Raw genomic sequence first — 16,256 nt, 5'->3', positions numbered from 1 at the left:
ATCCTGGCTAACATGGTGAAACCCCGTCTCTACTAAAAATACAAAAAACTAGCCGGGCGTGGTGGCGGGCGCCTGTAGTCCCAGCTACTCGGAGGCTGAGGCAGGAGAATGGCCTGAACCTGGGAGGCGGAGCTTGCAGTGAGCCGAGATCGCGCCACTGCACTCCAGCCTGGGTGACACAGCGCGAGACTCCGTCTCAAAAAAAAAAAAAAAAAAAAAAAAAAAAAAGAAGCATGTAGTCCTGATTGTTGCTGGCAATCATTTCATTGTGTGATTCTATAAGCAGACCCAGTCTTAGGATAAAACTACTACTGTAAAAGACAGAGAGTGAGAAAGAAACAATCTATGGTGATATTAGTAGGCAGCTGGATATCAGCTCTTGCCTGAAGCCTATTATCTCTGGATACAATGAAGTGAATCAATAGATTATGCTGTTCAGCCCAGTTTGAGTTAGAATTTCTATACTTCAACTAAAAACATCCTAAGTGATAACATAGCCTAGAACTATTTCTCGAACTCTCAATTCCCATATCCCTTTGACTGTTCGTCAACTCTAGGCTTGACAAAACCTCAAGTCTTGGCCAGGCGCTGTGGCTCACGCCTGTAATCCTAGCACTTTTCGGGGGCTGAGGTGGGAAGATCACTTGAGGCCAGGAGACTGAGACCACCCTGGACAAGACAGGGAGACCCCATCTCCACAAAGTATTTTTTGAAAAATGAACCAGGCATGGTGATGTGTGCCTGTAGTCCCAGCAACTCAGGAGGCTGAGCAGGAAGGATTACTTGATCCCAGGAGTTCAAGGCTACAGTGAACTACAATGGCATCACTGCACTCTAGCCTGGGTGACAGAGTGGAGTTTATCTTAAGAGTATTTATTGAAGGGATAGGAGGCTGAGGATTCATAGAAATCAGAAGATTCTGTAGCAGTCCGGGTGTGAAGATTTTGAGGTAGTGAAAAGAGTGTAAGAGTCCATCTGTCTTTTCTCCAAAATAAATTCATATCCATTATTTTTACAAATAAAGTGTATTAAAACTTTTGGGTTAAAATATTTACACAGCTCCCTTATTTACCTTGTCAATTGGCACAAAATGGTTCTAGAAGTATGTGGCTCAAAGAATGTTTCCAGAGAGGTAGCTGTAGAAAGAATTTTGGGCTTAAAAGTAAAAATTTTAGGTTCAAGTTTTGGCTCTATCATTTATTATATTAGTTGTGTGCTGTAAGATAAATCACTTCTCTTAAGTTTCTTTAGCATTCAAATAGGGCAAAAATACTTCATAGGCATGCTTTAAGGTTAAAATGGATAGTGTTTATGAAAGTGATGTGTAAACTATCAAGTGCTACACAAATATATTTGCACATAGGTAATACAGTTAGACAAATCAATTGGTCTACTCTTTGACATTCATTCATCTGACAAAATGCCTACTGCATGCCAAGTGCTATGGTGAGCCCTGAGGACAATAAGGGAGTTTCTGCCTTCACAGAGTTCCGTCTAGCTGGGTGAACAGACACAGTTATAATGAGTTACTGCAATGTTCTAATGAGAGCACTGTGGACAGAGGTGATGACAGTTAAAAGTTTAAATTTAGAAACAACATCGTGCTTTAATTATTATGTAAATTAAAATCTTGTAAAGAATTTAAAGTCATTCCTATAGTAGTAAAATCCATAGAGGCAGAAAGCAGAATATTGGTTGTCAGGGCCTGGGAAAAGGGAGAAATGGGAGATAGTGTGTAATGGGTACGGTTTCTGTTGAGAAGATGAAATTGTTCTACAGATTGTTGGTGGTGCTAGTTATGTAACAATGTGAACACTGAATGCCACAGAACTGTATACTTAAAAATGTTAAGTTTTATGTTATATCTATTTTATCAGGGTTTTGTTTTTTTTTTTTTTCTTTAGACGGAGTCTTGCTCTTGTTGTCCAGGCTGAAGTACAATGATGCGATCTCGGCTCACTGCAACTTCTGCCTCCCGGGTTCACGCGATTCTCCTGCCTCAGCCTCCTGAGTAGCTGGGATTACAGGTGCCCGCCACCATGCCTGGCTAATTTTTGTATTTTTAGTAGAGATAGGGCTTCGCCATGTTGACCAGGTTGGTCTCAAACTCCTGACCTCAGGTGATCCGCCCGCCTTGGCCTCCCAAAGTGGTGGGATTACAGGCGTGAGTCACCGCGTCTGGCCTTTTATCAGGATTTTTAAAAATACAATTTAAAGTCAATCACAGCAAATCTTTATATTAGTACTCACGAAGGAGCAATATCCAGATGGTTAATGCTAAATCCAGAAGAGCAAAAGCCTCCCAGTGTTGTTGATATAGTTAGGAAAGCAACGGCCAAAGAATAATCACAGCCAATGAAGCCAGCAGCTACCAGGAATACTGCAGGTCCAATCATTCCTAGAGTTAAAAAGTTATAAAAGGGAAAAATACCCAGCATTAATATTTGCTCTGCCTTCATATGGTTTAAGTCTGAAATTTGAAATTGCTGCCACCTACTGTAGAAACACTATATTGCCTGGAAGACTAACAAATTTCATGGAAAAACAAAACAAAACTGCTGGAAAACATGGGCGTAATACAATTAATATACTATAAAAGGAAAATCTCATTATGCAATGTTATTAAATCTACGTGTGGCCAAAACTCAGCTAAAATTCCATGGTGTTAGAGAAGAACGAGACAAGAACAACTTAAAAATACGTTTCTAGAGAGAAGCAATAGCTGACAACAGAATGTGATTTAAAATACATATAACCAAAGGAGATAAGCTAAATAATAGACTCTATTGGATGAGGTTAGAAAAAGACTCCATCTTGCCTGGGTGGGGCAGCTCACCCCTGTAATCTCAGCACTTTAGGAGGCTGAGGTGGGAGAATCACTTGAGGCCAGGAGTTTGAGGCCAGTCTGGGCAACACAGCAAAACCCTGTCTCTACGAAATATTAAAAACAAAATTCACCAGGCATGGTGGTGCACACCTGTAGTCCTGGCTGCTCAGGAGGCTGAGGCGGGAGGATTGCTTGCGCCCAGAAGTTCAAGGTTACAGTGAGCTATGATGGCACCACTGCACTCCAGCCTGGGTTGTCAGAGCAAGACCTTGTCTCTTTTTTTTTTTGAGACGGAGTCTTGCTCTGTCCCCCAGGCTGGAGAGCAGTGGCATGATCTCGTCTCACTGCAAGCTCCACCTCCCAGGTTCATGCCATTCTCCCACCTCAGCCTCCCGAGTAGCTGGGACTACAGGCACCTGCCACCATGCCTGGCTAATTTTGTTTTTTTATTTTTGGTAGAGATGAGGTTTCACCACGTTAGCCAGGACGGTCGCAATCTCCTGACCTCGTGATCTGCATGCCTCGGCCTCCCAAAGTGCTGGGATTACAGGCGTAAGCTACCGCACCTGGCTAGAGACCTTGTGTCTTAAAAAGATTTTTAAAAATCTCTGTCTTCATTCTCTCTCCCTCTCTCTCTCTCTTTTTTTTTTTTGAGATGGAGTCTTGCTCTGTCGCCCAAGCTGGAGTGTAGTGGCGCGATCTGGGCTTACTGCCACCTCCGCCTCCCGGGTTCAAGTGATTCTCCTGCCTCAGCCTCCTGAATAGCTGGAATTACAGGCCTGGGCCACCACACCCAGCTAATTTTTGTATTTTTAGTAGAGCCGGTATTTCACCATGTTGGCCAGGCTGTTCTGAAACTCCTGACCTCAAGTGATCCCCCCACCTTGGCCTCCCAAAGTGCCAGGATTACAGGTGTGGGCCATCACGCCTGGCTTTGGTTTTTTTTTTCTTCCCCACATAATCTGCAGGAATCCTCCCTAGTATTAACAACAGATAAGAATACACATTGGTCATTACAGGCAGTTAAGCGTAAAATACAACAAGGGACTTAATGAGTGGGCTGTCAGTTTTTCTGTGTCTATAGCAGTGCTATCCAATAGCTCTCTGTGATGATGGAAATGTTGTATTTGTATATACTGCAACTGAGGAACTTTTAAAAAAAATTTCAATTAAATTTGTTATTTATTTATTTTCTTGTTTTTTTGAGACAGGGTCTCACTCTGTCATCAGGCTGGAGTGCAGTGGAACGATCATGGCTTACTGCAGCCTTGACTTTCCAGGCTCAAGTGATCCTCTGCCTTGGCTTCTTGAGTAGCTGGCACAACAGGTGCACACCACCATGTCTGATTTAATTTCATTTCATTTCCTTTATTTATTTATTTTAAATAGGCTCTCATTCTGTTACCCAGGCTGGAGTGCAATGGCGCAATCTCAGCTCACTGCAACCTCCGCCTCCCAGGTTCAAGCAAGTCTTGTGCCTCAGCCTCCTGAGTAGCTGGGATTACAGGCGTGTGCCACCATGCCTGGCTAATTTTTTTTTCCACTCTTTTTGCCCAGACTGGAGTGCAGTGGCACAATCTTGGCTCACTGCAACCTCTGCCTCTGGGTTCAAGCAATTCTCCTGCCTCAGCTTCCTGAGTAGCTGGGATTACAGCCACACACCACCACACCAGGCTAATTTTTGTATTTTTAGTAGAGATGGGGTTTCACCATGTTAGCCAGCCTGGTTTCGAACTCCTGACCTCAAGTATCCGCCCACCTCCACCTCCCAAAGTGCTGGGATTACAGGCAAGAGCCACCGAGCCCAGCCAGAGTCTTTTTATTATGTAATTACTGAAGAATAGTCACCGAGACTTCCAGGGTCTCTACTGGGGACCTTAAAAAAGTTAAATGATTGTCTTAGATAGTTTTATTTTTATGTACAATTTTTTCTAACTATTTTTAGAGACAGGGTATTGCTCTGTTGCCTAGGTTGGAGTGCAGTGTTGTGATCATAGCTCTCTGCAGCCTCAAACAACTAGGCTCAAGAAATTTTCTCACCTTAGCCTCTGGAGTAGCTGGAACTACAGATACATACCATCACGCCCAACTAATTACATAGATTTAAAAGTTATCTTTCTAGGCCGGGCACAGTGGCTCACGCCTGTAATTCCAGCACTTTGGGAGGTTGAGGTGGGAGGACTGCTTGAGCCGAGGAATTTGTGAGTAACCTGAGCAACATGGTAAAACTATGTCTCTATAAAAAATAAAAAATAATTAGCCGGATGCTGTGTCGTGACCCGTATGTAGTCCCAGCTGCTCAGGAGGCTGAGATGGGAGAATTGCTTGAGCCTAGGAGGTTGAGGCTGCAGTGAGCCATGGTTGTCCATCCTGGGCAACAGAGCAAGACCCTGTCTCAAAAAAAAAAAAAAAATTACCTTTCTGAAAGTAGAGTCTGAACCACATGATTATTTATGGTTTGAGTTATTTGATTTATAGCTCCTTATTTGATATAATAATGCTAGTAAATATTTTTGGATTGAAACTTAAAATGAATTCACTTAGAAAAGGGATGGAGGCTTAAAAATTCTTTCATTACACCTTGTCTAAAGTTGATATAAAAACTTCATTGCAAAGTCTGAGCTGAAAGCACAGTGATTTACAAAATTGTGAGGGGTGATGTTTGGCACAGCAAGCCATTTTAAAAATAATTATAAGCAATGGTGGAGATAATAGGATATTATAAATCTTTTTTTTTTTTTTTTTTTGAGACAGGATCTCACTCTGTTGCCCAGGCTGGAGTGCAGTGGTGTGATAGCTCACTGCAATCTCTGCCTCCTGGGTTCAAGCAATTCTCCTGCTTTAGCCTCCCAAGTAGCTGGGATTACAGGCACTCACCACCACACCCGGCTGATTTTTGTATTTTTAGTAGATGGGGTTTCACCATGTGAAACCTGGTCTTGAACTCCTGACCTTGTGATCTGCTTGCCTCAGCCTCCTAAAGTGCTAGGATTACAGGCATGAGCCACTGCGCCCGGCAAATATTATAAACCTTAATCCTCAAAATGTATGATTCAAAAAGAAACATATTGTAAAGAAATGCATTTAAATGCATCGTAGTGTTTTGTTATGTGAACAAAATAAATGGCTAATATTATCATTTTTATTTTGTCTTGAACTGTTGTGACATTGTGATTAAAAAAAATATGGCTGGGGGCTGGGCGTGGTGGCTCACACCTGTAATCCTAGCACTTTGGGAGGCTGAAGCAGCAGGATTGTTTAAGGCCAGGAGTTCAAGGCCAATGTGGGCAATAAAGCGAGGCCTTGTCCCATTAAAGAAAAAAATTAAACAAAATGGCTGGGGCTGGGTGTGGTGGCTCACTCCTGTAGTCCCAGCACTTTGGGAGGCCAAGACAGGCAGATAGCTTGAATTTAGGAGTTACAGACCAGCCTGGACAACATGTTGAAACTCTGTCTTTAGTAAAAATTTAAAAATTAGCTGGGTATGGTGGTGCATGCCTGTAGTCCTAGCTACTCAGGAGGCTGAAGTGGGAGGATCACCTGAGGCTGAGGAAGTTGAGGCTGCAGTGAGTTAAGATCATGCCACCACACTCTAGCCTGGGCTAAGGGTGATCCCCTGTCAAAAAAAAAAAAAAAAAAAAAGAAAAAAAAGAAAAGAAAAGAAATATGGCCAGTGTGGTGGCTCATGTCTGTAATCCCAACATTTTGGGATGCTGAGGCAGGAAGATCTCTTGAGGCCAGGAATTCAAGGCCAGACTGGGCAACATAGCAAGACCCCATTTCTATTAAAACATTGTTTTAAAAAAGAAATATATATTTGGTCTCTGCCCCTGGTTTTTGGCACACAGCTCCTAAAACTTTGGGAATTTCTGGAGTGGTAACAGTATCTTTTGTATGCTAACGAGACAACTGGTGGTTGGGGGTCCCCATACAGCTTCAGGATGGTGGCTGGATTAGAGGTCTGAGACTTTTGGCACCACCCCCAAACTCCAGAGAGGGGAGAGGGGTTGAAGGGTGAGTCAGTCACCAATGGCCAATGATTTAATCAATCACGCTCACTTAATGAAGTCTCCATACAAACTAAAAAGGACACGGTTTGGATGAACTTTTGACGTCGGGGTTCTTGGAGGGTGGTGTTCCAGGAGAGGGCATGAAAACTCCCTATTCGGTCCCACATATGTTGCCCTATGCAGCTTTCCATCTGGCTGCTCATCTATATCCTTTGTAATACCCTTTATAATAAGTGGGTAAACATAAATAAAGTGTTTCTCTGAGTTCTGTGAGATGCTCTAGCAGATTAGCTGAACCTGACAAGAGAGTCATGGGAACCCTGATTTATAGCCGGTCAGTCAGAAGCAGAGGTCACAAGCTGGGACTTGTGATTGGTATCTGAAGAACGGAGCCCTCAACCTGTAGGATGTGATGCTACCTCCAGCTGGACTGTGTCAGAACTGAATTGCAGGACACCTCGCTAGTGTCCACTGCAGAACTGGTTATGTGTAGGGAGAAATCCACATAAACATTTTGGTGATCAGAGCGAAGTGTTCTGTGTTAAGCATTGTGTTAACTGTGTGCAAAAGTGGGAAACACACTTTGTTTTCCTATCTCCAATAACTGTAAACATGGTAAATAACTGTAAACCAAAACAAAACCTGATTTGTTTCGCTTACCTATAAGGCTAAAAATTCTGCGAACACATAAAGTTGAAAAATTCCATTTTGCCCTTAAGTTGTCAGCAGCTTGACCAGACAGGATCATACATAACCAAGAGCCTAAATAAGGCAATGAAGATAAAAACCCATTCTGGAAGGAATAAGAAGATACAGGATTAATTATGGTGAGAGGAAAAAACAAAACATACACATTCATCACAGCCAGTGACCACCACTTGAAAGCAAAGGAAATGCATAGCAATATGTTGTTAAGTTTTTTATATAATTACAGCAAATAAGTCTGGCTTTCAGAAGGATTATGGGGTTCAGTCCAAGGCAGTCCCTAAGAGTCTGTCTCAGAGGGAAATAAGGCTTGCCATAATCCTGTCTGCTTCGAGTAATCTTGACTGTTTCTCTGGGATTTGGGTTGTGGGAGAAGATAAGCCTTCCTGTTAGCCTATGGATTCTCCCTACTGAACATTTTCATCTTCCATTCTCATTTATTTTTTAAAAATATTTTTTACGATAAAACACAGATGCAGAAAACCACATAAGTCATATAGCTTAATGAATCATTCTTTTTTTTTTTTTTGAGACAGAGTCTTACTCTCGCTCAGGCTGGAGTACAGGGGTGCGATCTCAGCTCACTGCAACCTCTGCCTCCTGGGTTCAAGGGATTCTCCTGCCTCTGCCTCCCGAGTAGCTGGGGTTACAGGCGTCTGCCACCACACCTGGCTAATTTTTGTATTTTTATTAGAGATGGAGTTTCACTGTCTTGGCCAGGCTGGTCTTGAACTCCTGACCTTGTGATCCATCCGCCTTGGCCTCCCAAAGTGGTGGGATTACAGGTGTGAGCCACTGCGCCTGGCCTCATGAGTCATTCTAATGACCATCTAGGTCAAGAAATAGAACATTGCCAGCCTTGCCAGAAGACCCTTTACGCTCCTAGTGCTATCACAGCTCCCTTCCTCCCCCCTCAAATAAACATTAACCTTGTTTTGGTGTATAGTAATCGCGTACTCACTTTTATTTATAGTTACATCACCCAAATGTACATCCCTAGACACTTCAGTTTAGTCTTGGCCATTAAAAATTTTTTCATTTGTCTTTTATGTCTCTTTAAATCTGTAAATTCCCTTCCATTCATTTTTTTCTTACAATTTATCTATTAAAGAACCTAGGCCACATTTTGCTTTTAAAAGATCAGTGCCAAGTAAAACCATAACTGAAAAGTGCATTACATGTTTATCTACTACACACACACACACACACACACGCACATTTATTTTTAACAGCACCAGAGAGTCTTTTTTTTTTTTTTTTTTTTGAGACAGAGTCTTGCTCTGTTGCCCAGGCTGGAGTGCAGTGCGGTGATCTCGGCTCATTGCAACCTCTGCCTTCCGGGTTCAAGCAATTCTCCTGCTTCAGCCTCCTGAGTAGCTGGGATTACAGGCGTGTGTCACTATGCTCGGCTAATTTGTATTTTTTGTAGAGATTGGGTTTTGCCATGTTGGCCAGGCTGATCTCGAACTTCTGACATCAAGTGATCTGGCCGCCTCAGCCTCCCAAAGTGCTGGGATTACAGGGATGAACCACTATGCCCAGCTTCTGAGAGTCTTTCTTGATGGTTTCTTTTTCCTCATATTTCACGTCCAATCACCAAGCACCCCCTATTCTACTTCCTTTCAAAAATAAATAAATAAATACATAAAATAAAGGTTGTCTGGGCACGGTGGCTCATGCGTGTAATTCCAGCACTTTGGGAGGCTGTAGAGGGAGAATCACTTGAGGACAGGGGCTCAAAACCAGCCTGGCCAACATGGTGAAACCCTGTGTCTACTAAAAAACAAAAAATTAGCTGGGCATTGTGATACATGACTGTAATCCCGGCTACTTAGGAGGCTGAGGCAGGAGAATCGCTTGAACTTGGGAGGTAGAGGTTGCAGTGAGCCAAGATTGCCTGGTGCAGTCCAGCTTGGGTGACAGAGCAAGACTCTGTCTCAAAAAGAAAAGAAAACCAAAAACAATAAAAAAACTTCATTCCATTTAGACTTCTGCATAGTGGGATCACATCTATCATTATTTGTGGCAAAATCCTGTATAAGAATAAATGGTTTCAAAATATTAGTACTCCTACTATTCCTTAAAAAAAGAATAAGCTGTAGTAAATCAGAGAAGTGAATTTTCTGATTTTGATTTTGTTTCCTGGTGGGATAAGGTTGTAATTCTTCACAGTTACTGAATTTTTCCACTTCAAGTTGCAATGTTAAAAACTCCTGGCTGGGCACGGTGGCTCACGCCTGTAATCCCAGCACTTTGGGAGGCCAAGGCAGGCAGATCACCTAAGGTCAGGAGTTTGAGACCAGCTTGGCCAACATGGTGAAACCTCATCTCTACTAATAATACAAAAATTAGGCGTGGTAGTGGATGCCTGTAATCCCAGCTACTTGGGAGGCTGAGGCAGGAGAATCGCTTGAACCCGGGAGGTGGAAGTTTCAGTGAGCCAAGACTGTGCCACTGCACTCCAGCTTGGGCAACAACCTAAATACACTAAAGTCTTCAGCATTTATACATTCCATAGGCACCTTCCACAGTTTCTCTTCAAGGATATGGTCCTTTGTATTCATTTATTTAAAAAAATTGATTCCAATTTTTTTGCAGGCGCGGTGGCTCACGCCTGTAATCCCAGCACTTTGGAAGGCCAAGGCAAAGGGATCACTTGAGGTCAGGACTTTGAGACCAGCCTGGCCAACATGCTATAACTCTGTCTCTACAAAAATAAAAAATTTAGCTGGGTGTGGTGGCACACACCTGAAATCCCAGGTACTTGGGAGGCTGAGACAGGAGAATCGCCTGAACCCGGGAGGTGGAGGTTGCAGTGAGCTGAGGTTGCACCACTGAACTCCAGCCTGGGCGACAGAGCAAAACTCAGTCTTAAAATAAAATAAAATAAAATAAAATAAAATAAAATAAAATGAGTTTCCAGTGGTGACAACCTATCCACGAGAACACACTTCTTGCAAAAAATCTCCTGCATCCCTCTCCAGAAGAGGAGAAGAGGAAACACAAGAAGAAATGCCTGGTGCAGAGCACCAATTCCTACTTCGTGGATGTGAAGTGCCCAGGACGCTATAAAATCACCATGCTCTTTACTCATGCACAAACAGTAGTTTTGTGTGTTGGGTGTTCCATTGTCCTCTGCCAGCCTACAGGAGAAAAAGCAAGGCTTATGGAAGGATGTTCCTTCAGGAGGAAGCAGCACTAAGAGCACTGTGAATCAAGATGAGTGGAAAACCATCTCAATATAACACATTTTAGATAAAAGATTTAAAAAAAATGAGAGAGATATGGGACTCTTGCTTTCACTTGAATACTTGCAGGCCACTGTAGGGTTATTTATTTTATCTTTTTGTAGAGATGGAGTCTTGCTCTGCCACCCAGGCTGGAGTGCAGTGGTGCGATCTCAGCTCACTGCAACTTCTGCCTCCCGGGTTCAAGGAACTCTCTTGCCTCAGCCTCCTGAGGTGCTGGGACTACAGGCACGAGCTGCCACGCCCGGCTAATTTCTTTCGTATTTTAGTAGAGATGGGATTTCACTGTGTTGCTCAGGCTGGTCTCGAACTCTCGAACTCAGGCAATCCGCCCACCTCGGCTTCCCAAAGTGCTAGGTGCATGAGCCACCATGCCCGGCCACTGTAGGGTTATTAACTAGCTTAATTTCAATATTGTTGTATCTCAGGGAATAGGCAAGCTCAAGGAGAAGCAAAGACATTGGGTGATGGCTGGTTGGTGGAGCTGTCAGAAGACACTCAACATTTATTAAGTTTGCCATCTTATATGGGGAAGGATTATGGTGCCCCCAAACAATTACAACATTAACATCAAAGATCAAGAGCCCTGAAGTGAGAACATGCTGTTGGAAAAATGGTGCTAACACATTTGCTCCATGCAGGGTAAGCACAAATCTTTAATTCATAAAAAATACAATATTTGCAGAGTATAATAAAGCATAGTGCAATAAAAGGAGGCATGCCTGCACCATGCTTCTCAAAGCAAGCTTTATTTTGAACAAAGGCCATTTGATGGCCGGGCAGGGTGGCTCATGTCTGTAATCCCAACACTTTGGGAGGCTGAGGCAGGAGTTTCATTTGAGCTCAGGAGTATGAAACCAACCTGGACAACAATGGGAGACCTCATCTCTACTATTTAAAAAAAACAAAAACAAAAACACCCAGGTCATTTCATGAATATAATATATTGATTTTCAAGAAAAAAATCCATTAAAAAATAGACTATGTAACTATAGAATTATTTTCAAACTCTATTCACATTTCTTTTTATTTTACAGACTGAAAAAAGGTCCTATATTTACATTTCTTTTAATTTTAATTAAGATAATACCTTTTTGTCTATGAATGCAAGATAAAAGATCCTTATTTTAAAGTACACAACGTTAATTACTGGCCAGCTATTGATATTTTATTTCTTCCATACATAGTTCTTCCTGGAAAATGTCAAATAGAAACATCAGTGTAGTAATCTTTAAATATACTTCATAAGTAAAATAAGAGATTTTGTTAATATGATTTTGAGAATTTGCTATTTTTTTTTTTTTTCAGATGGGAGTCTTGCTCTGTTGCCCAGGCTGGAATGCAGAGGCTCAGTCTTGGCTCACTGCAACCTCTGCCTCCTGAGTTCCAGCGATTCTCCTGCCTCAGCCTCCTGAGTAGCTAGGACTACAAGCACCTGCCACCATGCCTGGCTAATTTTTATATTTTTAGTAGAGATGGGGTTTCACCACGTTGGCCAGGTTGGCCTCGAACTACTGACCTCAAGTGATCCGCCCACTTCGGCCTCCCGAAGTGCTAGGATTACAGGTGTGAGCCACCGGGCCTGGCTGGATTTGCTATTTTTAATCTTCCTGTGGATCTCAGTTTTACCTCAATGATAATTACCAAATTAACCTTTCAATGCACAGTGGAATGCAATTAAACACTGTAGTAGTATATTATTTATTTTATTTTTTTCTTTTTTAAAAATTAGCCCCACTTTATAGTTGAAATGTGGTAGTAGATTATAATCAGGCTCTGTTAACAGAGAACTTGGGAAAAATAAGGTTGCTCACAATGAATCCATCCCATGATATTGCCAAAGCCTAGTTTCAATTTAACTTCTGTCAGTGCAATTTGTGGATATATTTCTATAGCGTGACCTTGTTTTTCAGAAGTAGACACAGGAGTTCTTCACAGCTTAGCTGTCTGAAGTTTTAAGGTTTGGTCCACATAGCCAGGCCAATGTTTACAGTATTCTTTGGAATGTGAGTGACTGAGGATTCACTTTAAGTTTTTAAAGCTGGTAAGTCCATGTAGCCAGTAAGGCTGTGCAGTCAGCCTTGTTAGTTTTTTTTTTTTTTTTTTTTTCCTGGGACAGAGTCTTGTTCTGCTGTCCAGGCTGGAGTGCAGGGGCATGATCTCAGCTCACTGCAACCTTCGTCTGCTGGGTTCAAGAGATTCTCGTGCCTCAGCCTCCCTAGTAGCTGGGATTATAGGCGTATGCCACCATGCCCGGTTAATTTTTTCTTGTATTTTTAGTAGAGACGGTTTTGCTGTATTATCCAGTCTGGTCTCGGAACTCCTGGGCTCAAGCAGTCCTTCCGCCTCAGCCTTCCAAAGTGCTGGGATTATTTTTGTATTTTATTATTATTATTTTTTTGAGATGGAGTTTCACTCTTGTTGCCCAGGCTGGAGTGCGATGGCTCGATCTCGGGTTACCACAACTTCCGCTTCCCAGGTTCAAGCAATTCTCCTGTCTCAGCCTCCCGAGTAGCTGTGATGACAGGCATGCACTACCATGCCTGGCTAATTTTGTATTTTTAGTAGAGACGGGGTTTCTCCATGTTGGTCAGGCTGGTCTCGAACTCCTGACCTCAGGTGATCCGCCTGCCTCGGCCTCCCAAAGTGCTGGGATTATAGGCGTGAGCCACCGTGCCTGGCCTTTTTTGTATTTTTAACAGAGACAGGGTTTCACCATGTTGCCCAGTCTGGTCTCAAATGCCTGGCCTCAAGTGATCCACCTGCCTCGAACTCCCAAAGTGGTAGGATTACAGGTGTGAGCCACTCCACCTGGCCTGATATCAGGCATCCTTACATGTGCTTATTGGCCATCTGTATATCTTTCGAGAAATGTGTATTTGTATTCAAGTCCTTTGCCCATTTTAAAAACTGAGTTCTCTTTTTATTATTGAATTGTAAGAATTCTTAATATATCTGGATACTAGACCCTTATCAGATGTTTGATTTATAAATGCTTTCTCCCATTCAGTGGGTTTTCACTTTCTTGATAGTCCTTTGATGTATAAGAATCTCTAAAATTTAGGACAGCAGAATAAAATGGAAGATACAAAATAACTTCATTTTATATAGATGATAACAAATTCTGTGTATGGTCTTATAATATATATATAAAAGAAGCATATATAAGAAGCAGATGATTTTTCTTACCTCTTGAATATTGAACCTTAGGATCTCCTTCATATACGTAGGCAATAATGTCAATAAAGTATAAAAAGTCCAGTTGTAAGAAAAGTGTGCAACTACAATAGCCCAAAGTGGCAGGGATTTTAAAATGGGTACCCATGGCACTGACTTCTGTGAAGAAAGCTGAAGAAAACAGGAATGATTAGGATAAACTACAGCTATGTTAATGCTTAGATCTGTACCATATCAGCTAAAACTCTATCCAGAATTCATACAGAATATCACCTTAATTAGTAAACTCCAAATTTTTAAATCAACTCCTTTGAAGGGGGCACGGGGGAGGGATTGCATTGGGAGTTATACCTGATGTAAATGACGAGTTGATGGGTGCTGACGAGTTGATGGGTGCAGCACACCAACATGGCACAAGTATACATATGTAACAAACCTGCACGTTATGCACATGTACCCTAGAACTTAAAGTATAATTAAAAAAAACAACTCCTTTGAAATATTAAATAGCAAAATACATGATAAATATTCAGTTGTTTGATTTTTAAAAAAAATATATTAACTAGACAGTCCATGATTCAGATTACAGGAAAAAGTAAAAATGTATTCATAGAGCTATAATGTCAACCTTAAACATTCCTTATGAATGTCAGAAGTCACCTGCAGCATTGATTTCTCTCTTTCTCTCTCTCTCTCTTCCTTTTTTTTCTTTTTTTTTCTTTTTTGAGACCGAGTTTTGCTCTTGTTGCCCAGGCTGGAGTGCAATGGCACAATCTCGGCTCACTGCAACCTCTGCCTCCCGGGTTCAAGTGATTCTCCTGCCTCAGCCTCCTGAGTAGTTGGGATCACAGGTATGTGCCATCACGCCTGGCTAATTTTTGCATTTTTAGTAGAAACGGGGTTTCGCCATGTTGGTTAGGCTGTTCTTGAACTCCTGACTGCAAGTGATCCGACCCAAAGTGCTCGGATTACAGGCGTGAGCCACTGTGCCCGGCCTGAATTCTCTGTTCCTAAAATATAGTTTCATAGCAAATTCAGAGGTTGGCATAAGGGTAAAGGAAAGAGATTGGAAGGTCCTGTTAGAAGTCATGTTTAATTATCCAATCTTTATTCAATTGAAATGATTTATAAGAATTAGGCAATACAAGGTTTCTGTAAGCAGTCATATGCAGTAGTGGTCTTTAAAGCAGGGTAAAAGCACCATGGGGGTGTGCAAGATGATCTGCTGGGGTGAGGAAAGACATATTTCTATTTATTTCTATTTGTACTCATTTTTATTCTAAAAATAAAAAAACACTCTATTAATATTTAATAAATATGTTGGCCCTGGAGTATGTCAGGTGATCACAAATCATAGGAGTCCCCCAATTCACAGGGGTTAATAATGGCATCCTCACTTGTTTGCTCGCCCTCAAGAGTATTATAGCATATTGCAGTTTAAGTACTATTTTATTTTATTTATTTTAGAGAGACTTGCTCTGTCACCCAGGCTGGAGGGCAGTGGCATGTTCTCGGCTCACTGCAACTTCTGCCTCCCAGTTCAAGCCGAATTCTCCTGCCTCAGCCTCCCGAGTAGCTGGGACTATGGGCATGTGCCACCATGTCTGACTAATTTTTGTATTTTTAGTAGAGACGGGTTTCAATATGTTGGCCAGGCTGGTCTCGAACTCCTGACCTCAGGTGATCTGCCCGCCTCGGTCTCCCAAAGTGTTGGGATTACAGGCGCGAGTCACTGCACCTCGCCTATGTATTTTTTTTTTTTTTTGAGATGGAATCTTGCTCTATTGCCCAGGCTGGAATGCAGTGGTACAATCTCAGCTCACTGCAACCTCTGCTTCCCGGGTTCAAGCTATTCTCCGGCCTCAGCCCCACAAGTAGCTGCGATTACAGGTATGCACCACCACATCTGGCTCATTTTTGTATTTTAGTAGAGCGGGGGGTTTCACCATGTTGGCCAGGCTGGTTTCGAACTCCTGACCTGAAGTGATCTGCCTGCCTCAGTCTCCCAAAGTTCTGGGATTACGGGTGTGAGCCACTGCCCCCAGCATAAGTGCATTTATTTTAAGTGTCTTTTATTTATTTTTATTTATTTTTTTATTTTTGAGATGGAGTCTCGCTCTGTTGCTCAGACTGGATTGTAGTGGTGCAATTTTGGCTCACTGCAACCTCCATCTCCTGGGTTCAAGTGATTCTCCTGCCTCAGCCTCCCGAGTAGCTGGAATCGCAGGCATGTGCCACCATGTCCGGCAAATATTTTGTATTTTTAGTAGAGGCAGGGTTTCACCGTGT

At 42.3% G+C, this 16,256-nt stretch overlaps 2 protein-coding genes across 5 annotated transcripts in view; one reads left to right on the top strand and one right to left on the bottom strand.

Annotated features, from left to right (window-relative positions):
• Positions 1 to 16,256, bottom strand: part of SLC17A5 (solute carrier family 17 member 5) — a 60,076-nt gene that overhangs the window by 14,397 nt on the left and 29,423 nt on the right. For all 4 annotated transcript variants that reach the window (XM_009205537.4, NM_001168942.1, XM_009205534.4 and 1 more), the window contains 3 exon segments: positions 13,980 to 14,138; positions 7,498 to 7,630; positions 2,251 to 2,398 (listed from right to left, as the gene is read on the bottom strand). In XM_009205537.4, the coding sequence (XP_009203801.1) occupies positions 2,251 to 2,398; positions 7,498 to 7,630; positions 13,980 to 14,138 (440 nt within the window).
• Positions 10,475 to 10,943, top strand: LOC108585259 (40S ribosomal protein S27-like; the record flags this gene model as incomplete). Its single annotated transcript, XM_017957445.3, has 1 exon — positions 10,475 to 10,943. A coding segment is annotated over one exon (270 nt), but the record flags the coding sequence as incomplete, so codon positions are not given.

The sequence above is a fragment of the Papio anubis genome, chromosome 6 (assembly GCF_008728515.1).
Source record: "Papio anubis isolate 15944 chromosome 6, Panubis1.0, whole genome shotgun sequence".
NCBI classification, from domain to species: Eukaryota; Metazoa; Chordata; class Mammalia; order Primates; family Cercopithecidae; genus Papio; species Papio anubis.
The sequence above is the reverse complement of the archived record's forward strand: the minus strand, read 5'-3'. Positions and strand labels throughout refer to the sequence as shown.